We start from the raw sequence: 22,062 nt of genomic DNA on the forward strand, positions 1-22,062 counted from the left end.
ACACAGCATCTCAACTTAGATCATTAGAAACTTTATTGAATTAAAAGTGGTGACAGCATTTGAGCTGACTCAGCAGTGCAGAAGCACGCCTTCAGCTCAACGTACATGACAAAATTCATCCGCCGTTTATCCGCTTAACACTTGGACTCATACTGATTATTGACACATGAACAGAAACCCAAAATCGCAATATACAAACGTATACACACGCACACATTATCATCTACCCCTTTGGAAAAATTCAGCATCCAGAAATGAAAGAAAGTGCACCGAACACAACGAGAATGGAACCCATGCAAGCTTCAGACGCCGTTCGCCGCGGGGAGGAGACTCAAGTCAGGGAGCGAGGGCGCTTTGTTATGGGTTACAGCAGAGAGCGGTTTTCAACATGGGTATAACGAACTGAAACTTTCCAGCATTCCCCGCGGCTCTTCTACTCACAGTCCGGACTGAGACGGCCCCAGGGTCCGTGCGGAAAACCGAGTCTAGGTGCCAACGATGTTGGGGTCATGTGCTGAGTCCGGCAGTGGAGAATCGTGGCAGTGATACAGAAAGCAGTTTCCCCAGCAGCTGTAGCAGATGAGAAACAGCGCCGCCAGGAAGACTAAGGCACAAATGGTACACGGCTTCCTCTCCAACAGGAAGCTGAGCAGGTAGAAGCCCATGAACATGGAGTGGTTGAACCACAGGGCCGGATTCAACGGTTTGGGGATCAAGAGGACCGGGAGTAACCACTGGAGGCAGTACATGGTCTCTGCGTGTGGGGCCGCCTAGTATGAGCTCAGATATCCGACGTGACGCTACACAATCACAAATCCCCTGTGTATCTGCAAGGGATTAGACACGGTATCCAAATACCAGGCCAGGCCTTTGGAAAAGGAGAGAGAAAGAGAAAACAATTTGACACTCCACTCACACCACCTTATAAGGAACCAAGATCAAAGCATCAGTGTGTATTTTAAGAAATAGTGCAGCTGAAGGCTATTTTTAGTTCCTGGCCTTGAGTCTAACTTCTATCTACGTAAACATGACAGCACCATATTTACTAGTGTTATTTCATCACATGATTCAGAAGAGGAAGATTTAATAGACGTAATTCTGATACTGGAACATTTAGGACATTTTAGTAGCTTAGCATACATTTAAAAGATTTGGGGGTGTTCAACATAAAAAAGAAGCAAAACGCGCATATATATATATATATAAAAAATACATTTTTCCCATTTAGACTGACATTACACTGTTTACATGAAGGATTGACGTTATAATTAATTATGGACATTTCCAATATTTTCAGTTTGTTTTAAATGTATGCTAAATAGATGGCCTAAAACTTCCTTGCTCATTAATCGGATGCTGGAACATTAAGGCTATTTTAATAAATTAGTATGAAAACAATAGCAAAACATTTAGACATTTAATAAAAACACTGTAATTTTCTAGGAAAATAAAAGTTTTCCTATTTATACTGACATTCATTACACTGTTTACACGAAGGATCGACAACTAAAAAAGAAAAAAAAAATGATACAAATGTAATAATTAGTTTGGCATTGTAATTACGTACATTTCCAAATATTTCTCTTTCTGTTTTGAAACCTGATCTTTGCACACCGCTGACATTTTACATGTAATCTAAATTTCCCCATTTATGACTTCCTACACTCCTTACACGAATGATCGACAATAAACACAAACAGAACTAGAAATCTGACAGTAGTGTGGCATTATAATTAATTATGAACATAACCAAAATTTCAGGTTGTGTTTTATATTATGTAATCAAAACAAAACACGTATAAACAATAAAAACATTGTGATGTTAGCGTGTTTGCTAACCGCATATTTAGCATGTGGCTAGGTGTTAGAACGAAAATAAACTTTCCGACCACGAATGTAAACATTTATCATTATGGCAGTCTCACATAAACAAGCTTTGAAACTCAAAAAGACTGAAATGATCATGTTCAGACTTGCCATTCTCTAAATGCAATCCTGATCTCGCATATAAGCCGTCGCCATTGAGTTCTTTAGGTGATTGCGTAGATTTGTGCAACTCTAAGGACCCATCCGACGGCCTGTGTCCCGCTGATGCCTGATGAAAATTCATTCAGTGTTTTCTTTAAGATGTAAATGATCAAAGATTCTCTCTCAGTTTGTTTATTGCATATATACATGCCCTTTTACCAAAGTATTGTGTCCAAAAAATACCATGGTTTTTGTAACAGTCTTTGCCCATCATCAGGTCCTTTTTCTAAATTGGATATAGGGGGTGTTTATTGATGTAGTTGTGCTTAATGTAACTGCAAGGTTGAAAGAAAATATGTGTATCTTTGTTAATAATGCCAGCTATTGTATTGTAATGTGTTTTGCTGACCTATATGCCTACACATTGATGCCCTTGGTCCAACACCTGTTTTTTAGTGCTTATGAAGCATCCATTTGTGCATCCCACACCATTCAGACTGGGAACTAATTTGCCATATATATATATATATATATATATATATATATATATATATATATAACTGAATTGTTTGTTTACCCAGATAGCAAGTGAAGGATACAAAACCCAGCCATACAAACATACACAAATATCAAAACATCAGCATAAAGGCAGAAGGGTAAAAAAGCAGTGGAAATGTTATTCTTTGGAAAGATGGATGAAGAAATATGAGTCTGAACAAATAAATAAATATGCACTGTTCATCTTTTATGTTTCCATGGTAATCTGGAAATTTAATTAGAATTTCTATTCACTACATATCACCAGATCCTGATCATGGGTAGGTTTGGTGTAGGGGATAGAAAATACGGTTTGTACAGTATAAAAACCATTACGCCTATGGAATGTCCCCACAATTCACAAAAACAAACGTGTGTGTGTGTGTGTGTGTGTGTGTGTGTGTGTGTGTGTGTATCTGAAATCCTTGTTTTTGTGGGAACATTTTTTTTTTGTGTAATGTTTTTTGAAAATGCAAAAAATACAGAAAGTTGGTAGAAAGATGGGTAGGTTTAGGGTTAGGGGATATAATACAGTTTGTACAGTATACAAATCATTATGTCTATGGAAAGTCCCCATAAAACATGAAAACCTAACGTGTGTGTGAGTGTGTGTATAATAAAACATATCACTGACTGTAAATAAAATATAATTTAATATAATTTAATATATGAACAAAAACACCAACAGTCTGTCAGAAGCCCTCACAGCATGTAAAATCAATTCTAATAGTTTAATATTTAATTAAATATAACCTATACCCACATCCCTGATCGAGGGTATCTTAACAGACACCATTGAAGCTGATCTAGTGCATACTAAAGGTGCACTTCAGAACTAACATAACGCAAAATGTGCCTCGACAGCTCTGGACTGTGTCGTTTTTTAACGATGAATAATCTGACATGTTTTTTCATTTGTGTTTAATGCTGAAAATGACAGTGTTTCCATCGCGCATGGCTAAATCTCCCCTCGAGATCTCCGTGGAGTCTTCCTGTCAGCATCCCACCGTTACTATGATATCTGTGGAGCGATCGCGCCTGAAGGTAAGTACGCGTTCTCTTGCTTACCAATAACATAAAGGACCCGAAAAAACATATTAGGAGGTGTTTATCGCACGATACACTTGTATTTTTATTAAAGCTGGTTGTTAAATATTCAAACAAAAACATGAAACTATTGAGGTGTTACAAGGTCACATCTGAAGCTATAAACGCACCGAACGCGTTAATGTGAGCTTACACAGGTAAATAACAGTCGATTTTCGTCGCCTAGTTATTATCGCTGTCAAGAATTGAGATTTTACGCGTGGGGTGAAGTCAGGTAAAACGGGCCACTCTCTGGTAAATCATCTGGAGCAGAATTAGATGTCTCTGCACATTGTCCAGAACGCTGTTTGTGGTCTCTATTATTCGTTATACATATGTCGCAAAAACAAATGCTTAAGCCCAAGATGTCATTTAAATGACAGAAGTCCTCCTCCTTGTCAACACGTTCAGCCTTCAGGTAAAACAGGCCAGAGAATCCAGCAAAACCATCTTTGTGAACAAAGAAACAAATATCCTGTTGTAAATTATAATATTTATTTCTAATTTAGTGTATGTGTATGTGCACATTTATGGACAGCGAAATATAGGCTACTGTTGCTTTAAGGGGGAACTGTCTATTTTAAATAATTTTCAAAGAAGAATTTTAACATCAGACAGTTGATTGATGGTAAATGTTAAGATAATTTTCGTATCGAGGTTGGTCTCACGCGACGCAAACTGCAGTTATTTGCGTCCACTTGTGGTAACATTTAAAAATGTTGGATGAACATCCAACTAAAATGTTTTAGAAAAAAACTTCCATGAACAATGTATAAATAATGTTTTTGTGCCAACGTTTTGAGAACATTACTGAAGACCAGATAATTTGAATGTCTAATAACATTACTGGAAGAATGTTAGCTCACAACATTGAGAGAACCTTGCCAGAACGTTAGTCAAAGTTCAGAGTAGGCCCACTATATAAAATTACATCAGTTTTTTCTCTTCTTATGTAGAGAAATAATTTATGATACATTACTTTTGGATATTCAGTAGTTTATATATATATATATATATATATATATATATATATATATAACCCTATTAGTGTAAAAAAAAAAAAAAAGCATGTAATCTTAAATTATTCAAATCCATTTACCCACAAAAACATATATTATTGTGGCAATTGTTTAAAATAGCTTGAGTGATTAAATGTTGATTAAATTCAGTGTTATTATTTAATACATTAATGAAACCACTAAATCAATACCAGAGCAGAGTTACGTTGCTAATGTGACATTTTAATCCTTTAACTGTAAACACACATAAAACCATGTGAGATCACTAAAATGTCCACGCCAAGCATGTACACCACAGTATACTGCAAGGACAATCCTCTGGAGATAACTGGGTTTTATACCACTTGTTCAAAGGCACAATGTTGATATAGCCGGCTCTTGGATTGGCCTCGGCAGAATATAATCTGTAGCCTAACCTTTTGGTACCAATCTCAAGTTTTATTTTATTTACAGTGCCACACCTCCCAACTTTGACATGTTTCCAAAGAGAAATACAAGTTGATTGTCAATCCATAAGCAATGCAAACAATGCCTCCTCTTGTTGATACACACGGTTTTGAATACCAGTATTATCAGTTTGATAACTTTTGTCAGACATGGGCTGAAGGTAATCTGAATTTTTGAAAACAGTTTGTATGGTGATTACTGAAACCACATTCAGCAGATTTACCAGGGCTGCCTGCCAACTTTTGAGTTTAGCTTGGAGTGAGAATTATGGATGGAAGTGGTTGATTCGATTCATAAGCTTGCGATTCGATTCTGATCTTGATAAATATGTAATATAGTGCATATATTTAGCAAAATGCTCCTCTCTAGAGTTAATTTTTCTAGCTAACTAACATGTTATATGGTTATTGATTGGCTTTACATGACATATTGTTCTCAAGCTGTTTTATTCACGTCTTTCCATGGTTGAAACACTCATTGAACGATTACATGAGACATGATTCATTTCAGAAAGCTGTACTGTATCTTTCAATATACCTTCTGATGTTCATTCATGTTTATTTGGTGCTATAACTAGTAATAAAGAGGAAGAACTGAGGCGCTACAGCGATCTGCCACGCCACATTAAAGAGCACCAAAATGCATTTATTGTTTGAATTTTGTAATAAAATTGACAGAATTTGAGAAAATGAATGTGAGAAAATAGATGTGTGGCATGAGAGCGCGAGAACAGTGTAATTTGCTTGATACCCCGTTTACACTAGTGCGTTTTTGTTTTAAAAGGTGTATGAACGGTCATGTGACATGTGTTTTCGGTTGTGTAGTGTAGACGGAGATCGTTTCTGAAATGCTGTGGATATGCCAGTGTAGACAAGGATCGTTTAAATGAAAATGCACTAGTGTAAACGGGGTCTGAGTGAGTCTCATGCTGAATGCGCAAGAGTTGGCAGCCCTGGATTTACAGTAGTACAGTTATTTTGTTTACAGTGATATACCCCAATTTTGAGATATGTCACAGGCTGCCATGTTTTATTTTTTTAATATTTTTTGTCAAAAAGCGGGGACTTTGTGGGGAAAAAAATTAAAACGCACCCAAAAAAACTGATGTCCTTTGGAATGGATGTCCTCTCATTTGAATGAGTTATTTGTTGTTTTTAAACATTTCAAAGACATCTATTTTATGCCTTTATTGTTCATAATATAGGCCATATTTTCTTTTGAAGGTGAAACAAGAGGCATTTGATTCATCATGAGTGCAAGAGTTCAGTGTCGATGGAGTCTCTGAACGCCGTGGAGCTCCGTGAACTGGGGGATGGGAGCAGGCGAGAACCTCCTCAGGCCTCCTCAGGACCGCGGCCTGCCACTGGCATCGAAAATGCGTCGTTTGAGGACGAGGATCCGGGAACGAGGATCCGGGTTACCTCCAGAACATCTGGAACTGGCTTCACCTCTCTCGATTATCAGTCAAATCCGTTGCCTATTCAGAGAGAAGTGCCGTCACCACGCTCCGAAGAAGAACCTGAGCTCGAGTATAACGACCATTCGGTGGACTACGGGTTCATTTTCGCACTAATTTTCCTTGTAAGCGGAATCATATTAGTGGTAATTGCATATACGATCCCAAGAGAGGCTAAAGTCAACCCGGACCAAGTGACAGCACGCCAGATGGAGAAACTAGAGATGTACTACGCACAACTCGGTTCTCACCTCGACAAATGTATTATTGCGGGACTTGGTTTGCTTACTCTGGGAGGAATGCTCTTATCAGTTTTATTAATGGTGTCTATATGCAAAGGGGAACTGTATCGCCGAAGAACTTTCGCTAGAAGACCCATGAAATCTTATGGATCCATTAATATGAGGATGAGGCAGTTAGCTGAAGGTGATGGAAGGGAGACTCTCGTGGAATGTGAACCTAACGTCACCACAGATGTCGTGAACGGTAATCAAGTTCCTACTGGAACGCTGAACACGTAGCACAACCGAATCACATTGACAAATAGATTTGCATTCCCAAAAGGAAATAGTGCTTGCAAGGCAGCATAAATAACATGTTTATGTAATTGATTATCAGTAAATGGCACATCTCAGAGCCGCGGTTGCTGTTGTCATGACATTCAGCGTCCGTCTTTTTTTGTCTGCTGTGTTGCCAGATCTCAAAAACTTGGTCTCAAAAAAAACAAGCCCAAATAAAGAAACTATCCTCACTAAACATAAGCAAATAATAATAATAGAATTATGAAAATAAGATAATTGCTTACAGGAATAGTCCACCCAAAAAAAATTCTGTCATCATTTACTCACCCTCATGTCATTCCAAACCCGTAAGACTTTCATTCATCCTAAGAACACAAATGAAGATCTTTTTAATGATGTCCCTCCATTGACAGTCTGCTCAACTACCATTTTCAAGCCCCAGAAAGGTAGTAATGACATCATTACAGTAATCCAAGTGACTCCAGTGGTTTAACCTCTATTTTATGAAGTGACGTGAATGCTTTGTTTGTGCAAAAAACATAATGTACCACTTTATTTACAATATCTCCAAATGCGCTTTCACGAGAGCACTACAATGCATGCATGTTATGTTGACGCGAAAGCAGGTGTTGTTGCGTGAACGTGCATTGGAGATTAATATTTTATAAATAAAGTGGTAAATTATGTTTGTTTTGTTTTTTTGCGCAAACAAAGCACTTACGTCGCTTCATAAAATTGAGGTTAAATGACTGGAGTCACGGATTACTTTAATGATGTCTTTACTACCTTTCTGGGGCTTGAAAGTGGTAGTTGCGTAGGCTGTCAATGGAGGGACATTTCAGTAAGCTGTACTGTATCTTTCAACATACCTTCTGATGTTCATTCATGTTCTTTTGGTGCTGTAACTAGTAACAAAGAGGAGACCATTCACCATTGAGAATAAGCTGAAAATAAGCTCAATAAACTGCAACCCATGACTGCCCACATTTATAAGTGACTAAAACAAGCACTGAGTCGCATATAATAGGACATTGCAACACCCAGCAATGCACAAGGATATTATATATATGATTTAATAGAAAACAAATACCATTTATGATTCAGTATGCAAATTAATGCAAGAAAAAAACAAATAACATATATTGCTATGGCATCATCTCTGAAATTTTCAGTAGTACACACTCCAAAAATGAAAGTCAAAGGCAGATTTTCACACTTTAATCTTAAATTTCTTTAAAAAGTCTGCTATTTTCAATAAAACAAAGTTTGAAATGAAAGAAACCTGTTATGGACATGCCCTCCCCATTCTCATTTTACTACAAAATGATTCATTACTGTAATGTGAAAAAATAATTATGTATATATTTTCAAATATAACATATTAATATATATCATAGTAGTAATCATACTGTTTTTTGTTTAGAAAAAAACTGTAAAGGCAAGCGTTATAGTTCTTATAAAACAACATGTAACATGATTTACCATGACTAATTGGCCTTCCGGGTTGACTGAACAGTTTTTTGTCACAATGCCAAAAACAGGCTTCGTTTTCCTTGTGCCAAAATATACATTCTTATTTTTTCCTTTTAAGTCTGGGGTAAAATGTGACATGTTTTCATATACCTGTTCATGCTGCCCTGCAAGCACTGTCAACATTTTAAGTTGTGGTTGTAGGCAAACACGCAAAACACATAATGTAACGGTGCAAAAAGAGATGCTAAGGACTCAAAAGACAAGTGAATGAAAGCACAACGGTGAAGCTTCATAATAACGTAACATGCTGCAGAACAAACCGCCATCAGCTACTTTACAAAACTTGAAATAAATGTCTGTATAATCTATAACATCACTAAAGACACTATGAGTGGAATATATACAAGCTATTATTATCCAAGGATGCAATATGCCTTAAGACTTTACAAATGTTCACTGTCAACACAAACATTGGCTTATTTGTATTTGTATACTGTTTGTGTTTTGTATATGTGTCACACACTTACTCGTTGTCATCAACCCACGTTCTTGGATTAGAGGACAATGTACTGCAACCAAGGGAATAGACATATGAATGCTTAATGTTTTAAACAAGATATCTATTTTACAGTATCTATCATTATGGTACTTTAGTAGATTTGTGCTAACAATTAACAAAAATGTGAAGTTTTACTGTAATGGTGCAATATGCATAGATTCCAATAGAGAAATATATATTTCCATATCAATGTTCAGGTCGCAAAGTTGTTGTCTTCTCAATGACACAACAAATATAGGCTACTGTATGCTTTAAAATGCCCCTAATATGCTTTTTCAGATATTACCTTTCGAAATATAGCAGTTTGTGAATGTAAAAGGTCTGCAAAGTTTCAAATATCAAAGAGTTATTGTTTCCTAAAAGAAAGAATCGATTCTGAACTGCCTGAAACGAGTCGTCAGTAATTCCAGTCTCTCTTCCTGCATGCTGGAATTGATTAGGTAAAACCGACGCCATCTTTACTATTCATATCACTCACTATGTATCAAGTGCTGAGGAAGAGCTGAAGTTCAGATATGGTAGTGAGCGTTTTGTTTCCGACACGCGCTATAAGCGGTAGACCAATCACAACAGACTGGGCCATCTGACCAATCAGAGCAGAGTAGGCTCTTGGAAGGGAGGGGTTTAGAGAGACCGAATCTTCGAACGAACCGTTTCACACACTGACAAAAGAGGTGATGTGCAATGCATACTGATGAGAAAATGAAAGTGTTTTTTGACCTTGGATGCATGTAAACCTATTGTAGAAGACTCCAAAACAAAATTAGGAACCATTAAAATAGCACAATAGGGGCACTTTAAGATTATGCTCATCACCCCTTTTAAAATAAAGTCAATGTAATAGCACATAAGCAGGTTACATTTGACATTCATTGTGTACTTGATCCCAGATGAAGCTGCCTGCACCTTGGTCTGGTTTTTCTGCTGAGGTAACTATTTTCTATAAGTACAATATTCAGAGATTGTAATCAAAACTAAGCAGAAACCTAATAAGAGCCGATGTATTACATGTCTTAGATGTAGTAAAGATTACCCTGGCCTGTTATGATATATTTCCGGGTGTGAGGCATCCAAAATACATACTCAGTATATTACTCTGTGCAGAACAGCTTTGTAATGGTATTTATGGAAGTGATAACTAATATAACACTGTGTCTACACAAGATGCGACCATTGTCGCTTGCGTTGCAACAGCTACACTGGACGCGACGCCCGTTGCAAAGCATTTGTCCTTCGTGTCAGTACGTCATAAATAAAACGAGCCATCAGTTTACTGTTGGAGATGTGTCTCGCGTCGCGCCGTATCGAGTGTAGACAACATCACTGATTAGAACTGGTTCTAGTGTCTTTTGTCGCATCGTGCCGCTCGCGTCCGGTGTAGACACGGTGTAAGAGTTTCAAAAGTGCACTTGATTAACGTCTTAAAACATGATTTTAAGGATCAGAATGCAAGTGAGTCACTGTAAAATTAAGGTTAGCTTAAAAAACGAAAACACAAAGTAACAATTTAACAAGAATTTGTCACTGTTACACTAAATCTAATGGTTAATGAGAGCACATTGTATCCGAGAGAGATAGAATATTGTTACAGACCATAATTTATTTCACATTCCAGCGTATTAAATATTCTTTACACTATATATTTACTAAAGTCTAAAGATTGTTCGAACTTTACTATATACTGTCCTTTGGTGGTGTATAAAGTGTGATGCGTTCACTTGCTGCTTGATGCATCACTAACTTAAGTGCTGTTTAAATGCTGATTAAAGTGAAATGGACTTCTTGTAAAGTTTCTTTGACGCCATCATGTTTCTCATCGCATCCCTAAATTATAGTGAATATATCTGTCATTTATTAACTGTAAGATGTTGGTTATGGTGTGATGTAAAATTATAAGGAGAACGGGACGTGGTGAAATGCTTTTATGTCTTCAATTGTGTAAAATATTGTCTTGTAAGCACAGAGGATCTAGTATTGAGCACACTAAGCATTTATCTTACACCAAATCTGTGCTCTTGGTCACATTGCTCATGCACAAGCCCATAAATGAATGTGAATGCCGTTAAAATACCTTATGAAATGTTGTAACACTTTTTTAACACGACAACCTGAACGGAGCAAGTCACATTGACTGTATTAAGAGTGAAATACTAGCGTACTTACACTATTGTTTAAATGTTTGGCATCAGTAAGATTTTTTAAATTAAGAAATTAATACTTTCATTCAGCAAGGATGCATTACATTGATCAAAAGTGACAGTAAAGAACAAAAATAATTTTCAACTTTCTATTCATCAAAGAATCCTGAAAATTATGGTTTCCACAAATAATATTAAGCAGAACAAATTGATAATAATAAGAAATGTTTCTTGAGCAGCAAATCAGCATATTAGAATCATTTCTGAAGATCATGTGACACTGAAGACTGGAGTAATGATGCTGAAAATTCAGCTTTGATCACAGAAATAAATTACAATTCAAATAGAAAACAGTTATTTTAAATTGTACTAATAATTCACATATTTACAGTATTTTGATCAAATAAATGCAGCCTTGATGAGCATAAGAGACTTCTTTCAAAAACATTTTAAAATCTTAGCAAACCAAAATTTTTGAACAGTAGTGTACTTAAAAACAGCCTCACCCTATTGCATGTTATATTCAGCGAGTGGGATCCAAAAGTCCTGAATAAATGTGATTATTTAAATACAACTGTGTACTGCACATTTCATCAAACGTAGTAGGTCATCTGTGTATTCCATGCATACAAAAATGTGCAAATATTGTAGTATGGTAGTATGCTATTCAAATGAGCACAATTATGGGGCTTGTATAGTTGTTTGGGCTGATTAGAAGCAGCTGCTCATCTTTGTTACTAAATTATCATCATTGTACAATCTGTGAAGGTTAATCATGGAGTCAGGCTATGAAGAGTTCCTAGAAATCCTCGGGAATTACAAACACAAGTGCAGCTTTCTAACACTGCAGAGGCTTAATGATGTGCATAATACTTGTGTGAGCCAAACAGACTGTTATATATTCAAATTAAATGCAGTACCATGGTACTTTTGGGCCTTTTCACTCTGTTTTTTAATGTAGAGAGCGGGGGTGTTTGAATTGCATGTGTATAATGTGAGCTGTGCATTTTAAGTCTGTAACCACTTCATGTGTGTTCAAAGCAAATGTGTCACCTTTTTATACTGTTTCCATGCGTGAAATAAATCTTTTTTGTTGCGATACCTGTTTGATTTAATTGATACATGGAATGTAGAGGAATCGCATGGGATAGTATTTGGGCAAAAGTATCACTTTAAAAAGTCTGAATATCATTGCACAAGATAACAAAAGACCCATTTATTTCATTAAAAATGTAGCACAAGCACACTTTTCAAGCAAAACATTTCATATTTTAAAGAGGTTTGTTAACGATAACCTTAGGATGATCAAAGTTAAAGCATTAGTTCACCTCCCCCAAAAATTCTGTCATTAAATACTCACCCTCATGTCATTCCAAAAGACTTTCGTTCATCTTCAGAACACAAATGAAGATCTTTTTGATGAAATCTGAGAGATTTCGGTCTCTAGACAGCTATGCAACTACCACTTTGGCGCTTCAAAAAGTTCATAAAGAGATTGTAAAACTAATCCATATGGATTGAGTGGTTTTGTCCAAATTTTTTGAAAAGACTCGATCACTTTATATGATGAACGTATTTAATTTAGGCTTTTATTCACATATAAACATTGATCAGCAAACATAAACAGAAGCTCAACTTAACCTGCTTAACACGCAAGAACAAACCTAACTGGTTCTTGCTGAAGCTCAAACATTCTGCGTAACATGAGAATGAAATGAAAATGAACCTCATTGGTTCTTGCTGAAGCTCAAACGTGCTGCGTAACACGAGAATGAACCTCATTGGTTCTTGCGGAAGCTCAAACGTGCTGCGTAACACGAGAATGAACCTCATTGGTTCTTGCTGAAGCTCAAACGTGCTGCGTAACACGAGAATGAACCTCATTGGTTCTTGCTGAAGCTCAAACGTGCTGCGTAACACGAGAATGAACCTCATTGGTTCTTGCGGAAGCTCAAACGTGTTGCGTAACACGAGAATGAACCTCATTGGTTCTTGCGGAAGCTCAAACGTGCTGCGTAACACGAGAATGAACCTCATTGGTTCTTGCGGAAGCTCAAAAGTGCTGCGTAACACACGAGAATGAACCTCATTGGTTCTCGCATGTCAAGCAAACATGCTTGAGCTTCCGTTTAACACAACTGATGTGTGAGTTGATGAATGTTTTTGTAAATAAAAGCCTAAATTAAATCTGTTCATCATATAAAGTGATCGAGTCTCTTCAGAAAATTTGGACTATAAACCGCTCAATTCATATGGATTAGTTTTACGATTTCTTTATGACCTTTTTGGAGCATCAAAGTGTCAGTTGTGTAGCTGTCTATGGAGGGACAGAAAGCTCTCAGATTTCATCAAAAAGACCTTCATTTGTGTTTCAAAGATGAACGAAAGTCTTAGATTTGGAACGACATGAGGGTGAGTAAATAATGACAGAATTTTCATTTTTGGGTGAACTAACCCTTAAAGTTTTAAAGTGTTTGGGCATTTTCCCTTTAAATGTGAAGCACAGAAGTATTTTCACTCTATTGTGACTAACAGCTCTTTATCTTCTAAATTCCCTAAACAAATAAGCACTTGATTCTCACAGTGATATCTGCTACTTTAGTGCAGTCATGTCTAGAGGACACCCTAGAGAGTGTCTTTATCTCTGGCAGTAAAGGACAGTCATTGCGGGCATCATGACTCACTGTGGCCATTACTGGCATTGATTTCCACTACATCTGCTGCTGGTGCTGCTTTCCCACATCCTTCTCACTGAAGCAACCATCTCCAGAAACTTTGGATTCATCTATTGATACTTTAAAGAGACTAATGAGCAAGTTCAATGCAGCTGCATGTAGGAGAAAAGCCCTCACACAAATCCACAATCCACTTGTGATGCATCCTGAATCATAATCACACAGAGTTTGTTCGTTGGCCAGAGGAGAAGTGGCTCCCTGACTGAGCCTGGTTTCGCCCCAAGGTTTTTTTTTTCCATTCGGTCACCTGATTGAGTTTGGGTTCCTTGCTACTGTCACCTCTGGCTTGCTTAGTTGGGGACACTTAATATTCAACAATATTATTGATTAATATTATACTGACACTATATGATTAGAACTGAACTGAGCTGGATGATGACATCACTGTTTCTGCAGAACTGCTTTACAGATGAAATTAACTAATGTAATAATTGATGATCTTTATAACGGAACTGAATCAACACTGAAGAGATTTCAGCTGAATAATGACACTATTTTCTTTTAGAGCTGCTGTCCAGGCGAAATGAATTCGAGTAATTTTCCTGTTATCACTGAAATAAAAATTAATAAAAACTATACACATTAAAAATCCTATCATAATAAAGGCAAAAATGCCAAAAATAAATCTATAAAAAAATGACAAAACCACACAACAAAATGAAAACTAAAAAAGGTAAAATAAAAAAAATAAAAAATAATAATAAATAAAACAAAATCAATAATTAATAAACTATAACAGTATCTCAATTATACTAAAATAACATTTTATTTTTATTATAACCTTATTTTTTTACATTTTATTGTTAATTTTATTTCTTAATCATCTGTTATTATTATTATTATTATTATGTATAACACTTTGAATTACCATTGTGTATGAAATGTGCTGTATAAAAAAACTTGCCTTGCCTTTAATATCAGACAGAGATCAATCACATGAGAGAAATGGGACAGAATAAAAGCAGTTTAATTTACCAATGCAGAATGAGTCAGTAGCAAAAAGAACATGGAATTATAAGTAATGTTTTTTTTTTTTTGTCATTGTCAAAATGAAAACGAGTTGTGCTATATATTTTTTAAGGAATTCTGTTTCACAACAGTTTATTCAAACACAAAGTGCATATGACTGCAGAGCAGTGAGAGTTATGGGATGTTGCATAAGTGCGTCCTCCTTATTCTACATGAACATGTCATCATAGCCTGGTGGGGGCATGTGGTCAGGGTCTGGCCTGAAGGATAAAGCCAAACAGAAGACATTAGAGGTGAGGATATGATGTAAAATGAGGTAAGTGCAGTTTTACAGCTGAACTCAGATCATTGGCAGCAATAAAGATCCCATTAAAGCTCTTACCCGGGTCTGTGTCGCCCAACCGGACCGAAGGGGTCAAAGCGGGCACCAGGGGGCACAGCGCCTGGAGGGAGGACTCCAGAGGAGGGGTCAAACCCTGAGCGAGGAAACCCGGCACGTAATGGATCGACGATCATTCCTCCTGTCCTTCCCCTGGAGAAAGAACCAAGAGACAAGACCTATTAATAATTCAGTGCGCAAGGTCGTTCTTTGAATGTGCACTCATTCATTTTAATTTCTAATTGTCCTTTGATATCTTTTATTCTTACTACTTTCTCCAACTGTGTTATTCTACATAAGGTTGGTCCAAAAATCTCAGGGTGCTTTCACACTGGCAGTTTAGTTTGCATGAACAAATGGTGATGTAAAAGCTGTCATGCGGACCCGGGAGTGCACCGGGGTACCGAACCAGAGACTTCCTGTAGGAGGTGGTCTGAGTTCAGCTGCACTGGAACTGTGGTGCGAAAGCAACTCGGCTGTGTAGAAAATCGCCCCCCATACCCTTAAATAGGGCACTATTTGAGGGGGACAGCCTTTAGTAGTGGTGTCCAAAGCTATAGTGGATGTTATCAAGTGCACTCATTCAATCCCATAATGCACCGCAATAATGAGTGTTCAACTGATGTACAATCAATGGCTAGAGAATACCCATAATGCACTATGAGAGTGCTACGTCTCGCCAGAAGATGGCGCCCGCCGCTGAATCACCCATCCATTCATTTTCCAAACCGTCCAATGTGGGTACAGCGTAACATTGTACAGGTATAAATTCCTTTTTTATTGATTATTAAATAGTTTAATAAGGTTTATACATGCTAGTTTAGAGTTCATCTTTTCATTACTACTGGAGCTGCCAGTTTGCTAAGTTTCAAATGATTATTAAACAGCAAGAACAAACTATGCAAAAGCAGCAGCCCTTCCTGCAGCCCATTCACTCACTCGATTTCAATCACTCCTTCAAGTGAACTATTTTAGTGGACTAATGTAGGGATAGGGTGTAGGGGTAATTTCGAACACAGCCTCGGACTCGGGTGCACACTTGTTTAGGAAGTAAAGTAAAGCCCCAGTTATACTTTCCATGTACGCAAGTATTCGTTAGGGTCCGCATGATGTAAAAATCATCATCATCATCATTTTTTGTGACTGTGTGGACAAGTACGCGCGGCCACTAGGCTACAAAAGCACCAACTGCACATGCGCTGGAAAAACAACATGGATGTTGAATTTGAAGAGAGGCTGTGTTAAGAGGTCCGTTGCTTCTGCGAATGTGTGGAACATGTCCATCAAGCGGACCCCAGCATACACTTTCAGTAGTATAAATACAAGTAGTCCGCGTCCGTGCTGTCCGCAGCTGTCCGTGTATGCGTCCGAACTGGAGTATAACCGAGGCTTGACCTGCGCATGAGTTTTAGCCAATGACGACGTCATTAGTTTGACAAAACACATGTAGGGGATGATAATAGTGATAACTTACCTGGGATACGAGCGAGATTGAGTGTGCAATGTAACTGTGCAGAGTGACTGCAATCAGAGCTGCAAATGAACGGCTTGCTGTCTCCACAATGAGTCCGTTTGCAAGCAGCAGAAAGCTACAGAAGCTCATTTCTTTTATCTCACAATTCAGATTTTTTCCTGCAATTGCAAGTTTACATCTTACAATTCAGACTTTTTCTCCATTTGTGAGTTATAAAGTCAAAATTGCGTGATATAAAGTCGCAATTATCTTTTACATTTAATCATTTAGCAGACGCTTTTCTCCAAAGCGACTTACAAATGAGAACAATAGAAGCAATCAAATCAACATGAGGGCAACAGTAAATTGTTTTATTCCGTGGCGGAAACAATCTTCCATAGAAAGTTCATGCGACGCACATACAATAGACGCATTCACTGCTGTGTATAATAGCACCAAATTAATAAAAACATCACAATATATTGACCCGAGTTTTGTCTTCTATCATGCGCTGTGCTCGTTTGTGATGACGCACTGGGGTTCAATAGAATCAAATGTGTGTGAAAGCAGACCAACTCTACGGGGGGCGCCTGGAACAAACGCACTCAGATTCAGGCTGTGGCAAACGTGGCCAGTGTGAAAACCCCCTAAAAAGATTATCTATCTGTACTCTACAGGTCAACATGCATGATGCATTTGCAGATGACTGTTTTGGCAAATAAGTGATGGGATTTCTCACCCAAAAGGGTCCAGATCGGCACCACCTGCGGCGAATGGAGCCATCGGGTCAGGCCTAAAAAAACAACACACAAAGAAAGAAATTTCAGAAGAGGTCTGTTACACTGTTTTGAATATATACATATCGATGTGATATATATTAATGTGTTATATTACTGCATAATATTAATAATACTACCATATATTACTGTATACAAAAGTTTGGAGTCAGTAAGATTTTTTTTTAAGTCTCTTATGCTCACAAAGACTCACAGTTTGATCAAAAATACAGTGAAAAAGTAATATTCTGAAATATTATTACAATTTAAAATAACTGTTCATGTCATCAAAATGTCATTTATTTCTGTGGCAAAGCTGAATTTTGTCACATGACCCTACATTCTTAGATTAATATAAAGTTTTTTCAATATAAAGTCATTTACCTGAAACAGAAATCCTTTGTAACATTCTAAATGTCTTTACTGTCACTTTCGATCAATTTAATGCATTTTTGTTAAATAAAAGTATAAATTTCCTTCAAAAAAATCTTAAAGACAACAAACTTCTGAACGATAGTATATATATATATATATATATGCCTGAATGGCACTGAATTAAATATAATTAATTCAATGAATAATTCATTGTGTCTGATTCCAAGCCATAAAATGACAAAATAACGCAAGGGTTGTTTGATTGATCAATTTTCAGTATGTACATTAATCTGTGAATCTCCATATGCAGAATGTGACTCAGCTCAGTGTTTTGAAAGGCTACAGGCTCTTTGGCTTTAACCCGAGACACTTTCTGAGTGGCTGGCAGCAGAGCACGTTTGACTGAATTACATCACGCCCACAGCAACAGCAAGTCGATAAATTGCTGACATCATCAAGAATCTGATAGGGGTCACTGTGAACCCAGGAAGGGGAAATGGAAGACAAACACCGAAATCCATCTCTGGGTTTCTGCCATGACCTTAAGGACACCACTGCGCAGCCTCAATCATTTCTCCCTTCAGACTATTCTTTCTTTTGCCACTTTTTATTGATAGAGACTGCAGAGAAAACAGGAAATCAAGGTCACAACGCAGGCTGCATCTCCCACAGCTCCTTCCTAGTATCTTACAAAAATATATAAATGTTTGAGTGGGTTTCAACCAAACAGACTTTACTAGGTCTCCCAAACCGGCTGTGTTTGATAGAAGTGATGCTGGCATTGGGCATCTCTCACAGTCTGCAGTGCCAGACACACAAAACCCACTACCCTCAGTGCTTCAAAAATAGATACAGCACAGCAGAGAGAGCTCTCGCTTGGAAATATTAAACAAGACAGAGGACATGAGCTGACATCTACACACACACAACTCACTCTCAAACTCCCAGCACACACCATAACGTCCTTCACACACAAACACATTCATTTACAGATGAACTTTAACTTGACAAACTTGCAGGCAAACTCACAGAGAGATCTATTTGAATCTATTAGAGTTAATATATAGTTCCTAATCAAGGTAAAGTTGGCATGAAATGGAAGTTACGATAGTCTTATCTTCTTCATTGCGACGTATGTGAAATGATTTCTTGAACAAGAACAAATGTAGGGCGGGACTTGTTCATCAATAATTGATTGGATGGTTGTGGTTTGCTATTGGTGGATCTCATGTGAGTGACAGGTTGTCCCGACCTCACACCACCAAGAGATGTTGCTGCAAGAGGGAGGGGAAGTTATTTTGATTAAATATTATGAGGGCACATGATTTTAAAAAAAAAAATAATGATGTGCACAGGAGATTGTTTATATTAACACTGCTATATTCCATAAAAAATAGAATTGTCTACTTTGATATGGTTGAACTTGTAATAAGTCATCATGTTCTTTGGGATTTGATCACGCTGGTTCACTGTTCTCAGAACAGAATGCAGCATCAGTTTTAAGAATGACACATTTAAATATATCAACATTTAACCATTAAATAAATAAATGATATTGCATTCTATAAATTTGTCTTTTTCTTTCATGAAATAAAAAAATCTTAGTTTCATTCTTCTAGTAAACAATCTTATGAAATTAGAAGACTATTTCATCATACTTTTGTTTATATGTTCCATTTTCATTTAATTAAATTTTTCATTTTCAGTTACATTTTTAGTAATTTTGTTGTTTTTTATGACTATTTTTATTGATTTTTATCTCAGTTTTAGTTTAGATTTATTTAGTACTAAACTAAATGAAAATGTGAAATAGCTGAAAGTTTATATATATATATATATATATATATATAAAAACATTTTCATTTCATGAAATAAATGTTGAGTGAATTTATATATATATATATATATATATATATATATATATATATATATATATACACACACACATACACACACACATATATATATATATATATATATATATATATTTGTTTTTTGTTTTTTTTCAGTTAACATTTATTTTATTTCAAAGAATGAAAATGTTTTCATATGGTTTTCATTTGTTTCAGTTATAATAATACACAAGCGCATGGGACAGACCCTCCAAATAAGGTCCTTATTTCTTATTTTAGCTGTGTTTTTAAACAATACATACCACAAAAATGAAATTATTCAGTGTGCATATTTTCACCATGTGCTTATTGCCGCCAAAAAGAAGTCAGGATCACCTGAGGTGGTAACCATAGCAACAGCTGGCTGCTCGAGTGCAAATCTCCACAGACTTCATCTGAAAATTACCTCTAGAAATTCCTCTAAAAAGTTGATACCCTTGAAAACCAATGAATAATTTGCATGAAAACAAGACTGAGAGAATGAATGTTCACCAGTTAGGAGGCTGTCTGTTTGAAGGGCCTCTGGTCGGGATCAGGAGAGGATCACGGTGAGGGTCCCTTAAGTTTGAGGTTCTTTCACTTTCTTTCTTCTTCTCTGTCTTTCCTTGACGCTCCTCTTTTTTAGTGGGCAGCAGTGAGGACTTTAGCTTCGCGGCCAACTCATCTGTGTTCTTAAACACACTGAAAGCAAGACATTGAGCAAGATTAATACATTAGAAAATTTACCTATCCATGTTTTTGAAGATGTTATTGTTATATCTTATGATTTATGATGGCTAAAGAACATTTTTAATATTGCCACCATCACAAACATGTTGGCATTGAGCTTTTTTCCTAGAGAAAGCTTGAATATGTTCAGAAAACTATGGAAAAACTAATCATTTTTGAGGATTCTCAGATGAGCAGAAAGTACTGCATTTATCAGTTTTAATTTGTAACATTTAAAATGTTTTAATGTATTTCTCATCAAATTAGGCCATGCTTGGCAAATAAAAACTATAAATGTCTTTAAAAAAATATCTACAACTGTTCACAAGTTTGGAAATGTTTATATCTGCCAATGTGAATTTTATTAATCTAAATAAGGCTGCATTTTTGTGCACATTATTTCTTCATTCTTCTGTGCTGAGCTGTTAAAAACATCCTATAATAATCAAAATCAAAATTTGTGCCATATTACACTCTCTTAACATGGGTCTTGCCTGAAAGGTCAGAAAATGCTGTAAAAGTATATATGAGTAATGACAGCTTGCACTAATGACAGATGGACACCATAAAAACCATGAAATTGCACCAAATAAATTGACAAACCTCTCATACGTCTGCAGATTGGCCTCTTCAACATACTCACTGACGTTAACTGTGAGATCGGTTACTTTTTCTGTCGTGGAGTCCTGCAAAAGATTGCAAAAAATATTGAAAACCATCTAACACTATTCTGTCATCTGTGACGACAAGCACCGCATGTAATTCAACTTAATTACCATTAAATTGAAGATCAGGGTTGAATCCACTGTGAAGGCTTTGAGCAGTAGGTTTGACCTGTCATCATTTGATCTGTATCTGAGTGCATACAGCTCTTTGCTTTCATTCCAGCCGGGTGGAAGCAGTTCGGACTTCCTCTCTTCATCTTTAGGCTATGTGGAAAATCGATCATTTATAATCAGGCAAATGTCTGTGATACCTTGCGCCACCAAAACAAAACAGTAAAGCATTTGCTGCAAATGCCTGTTGGCTTTATATTTTATCTAATGCAATGACAATCAGACATTTTTAAAAATGTGAAATAATTGTTTTTTTGTAAGACATTTCAGTAAGGATACATGACTGCTTATTTTTATAACAGATTATCATCAGTCATCATTCACTTACCTCATCTCCAATGCCAAGACACTTATAGCCACTTTTCACTATTTCCCAGTGTACAAAACAGATCAGAGCATCTTGAGAACAGGTTATAGAGTTTGATACGCAGTTGAATAGCAGCTCCAGTCCAGCCATCTTTAAACAGACTGATATTCAGCAGAAATGAAACCAAAACAAACAGCGGTCTGTGTAAAAATAAAGAGCGACTTCACCCTGAATGCATGGCGTATGAACGCTGCAGATCTGACAGTAATATTCCGTTAGAATTTTAATGTTACGTGCGTTTTGAAAGAACTATAGGTTTATTTAAATGTAAATTTTATGAATGTTTACTTCAAATTTTGTTGGTCATGCAGAAGCGGTCCGACGAGAAATATTCCCGACTGGAAACAACTGGCCGAACGTTAATTCCG

The 22,062-nt window shown here is 36.7% G+C and overlaps 3 protein-coding genes across 3 annotated transcripts; 1 reads left to right on the plus strand and 2 right to left on the minus strand.

Annotated features, from left to right (window-relative positions):
• Nucleotides 1-10: 10 nt before the first annotated feature.
• Nucleotides 11-2,139, minus strand: blcap (bladder cancer associated protein). The gene is made up of 2 exons (XM_051896959.1): nt 1,978-2,139; nt 11-868 (listed from the first exon to the last, which is right to left on the minus strand). The coding sequence occupies exon 2, from the start codon at nt 747-749 to the stop codon at nt 486-488; it is 264 nt and encodes an 87-aa protein (XP_051752919.1). The 5' UTR covers nt 750-868; nt 1,978-2,139; the 3' UTR covers nt 11-485.
• Nucleotides 2,140-3,286: 1,147 nt separating this feature from the next.
• Nucleotides 3,287-12,303, plus strand: tmem74b (transmembrane protein 74B). The gene is made up of 2 exons (XM_051898245.1): nt 3,287-3,549; nt 6,281-12,303. Exon 2 carries the CDS (start codon nt 6,330-6,332, stop codon nt 7,032-7,034), a length of 705 nt encoding a protein of 234 aa, XP_051754205.1. The 5' UTR covers nt 3,287-3,549; nt 6,281-6,329; the 3' UTR covers nt 7,035-12,303.
• A 2,587-nt stretch (nt 12,304-14,890) lies between these two features.
• On the minus strand, nt 14,891-22,023 carry psmf1 (proteasome inhibitor subunit 1). Its single transcript, XM_051897783.1, has 7 exons — nt 21,656-22,023; nt 21,268-21,420; nt 21,095-21,177; nt 20,276-20,464; nt 17,480-17,533; nt 15,291-15,440; nt 14,891-15,168 (listed from the first exon to the last, which is right to left on the minus strand). Exons 1-7 carry the CDS (start codon nt 21,782-21,784, stop codon nt 15,117-15,119), a joined length of 810 nt encoding a protein of 269 aa, XP_051753743.1. The 5' UTR covers nt 21,785-22,023; the 3' UTR covers nt 14,891-15,116.
• Between the last annotated feature and the right edge of the window lie 39 nt (nt 22,024-22,062).

Source organism: Ctenopharyngodon idella, chromosome 6 (assembly GCF_019924925.1).
Source record: "Ctenopharyngodon idella isolate HZGC_01 chromosome 6, HZGC01, whole genome shotgun sequence".
In the NCBI taxonomy this organism is placed as follows: domain Eukaryota; kingdom Metazoa; phylum Chordata; class Actinopteri; order Cypriniformes; family Xenocyprididae; genus Ctenopharyngodon; species Ctenopharyngodon idella.

What these genes read in the sequence shown, in the direction of transcription:
- tmem74b (XM_051898245.1), top strand. Translation starts at nt 6,330, where the DNA reads ATGGAGTCTCTGAACGCCGTGGAGCTCCGTGAACTGGGGGATGGGAGC.
- blcap (XM_051896959.1), bottom strand. Translation starts at nt 749, where the DNA reads ATGTACTGCCTCCAGTGGTTACTCCCGGTCCTCTTGATCCCCAAACCG.
- psmf1 (XM_051897783.1), bottom strand. Translation starts at nt 21,784, where the DNA reads ATGGCTGGACTGGAGCTGCTATTCAACTGCGTATCAAACTCTATAACC. An exon ending in AACAGACAGCCTCCTAACTG is followed by an intron (nt 17,534 to 20,275) that starts GTGAACATTCAT and finishes TTGTTTTTTTAG; the next exon opens with GCCTGACCCGATGGCTCCAT. An exon ending in GCCGATCTGGACCCTTTTGG is followed by an intron (nt 15,441 to 17,479) that starts GTGAGAAATCCC and finishes TTCTTTCTCCAG; the next exon opens with GGGAAGGACAGGAGGAATGA.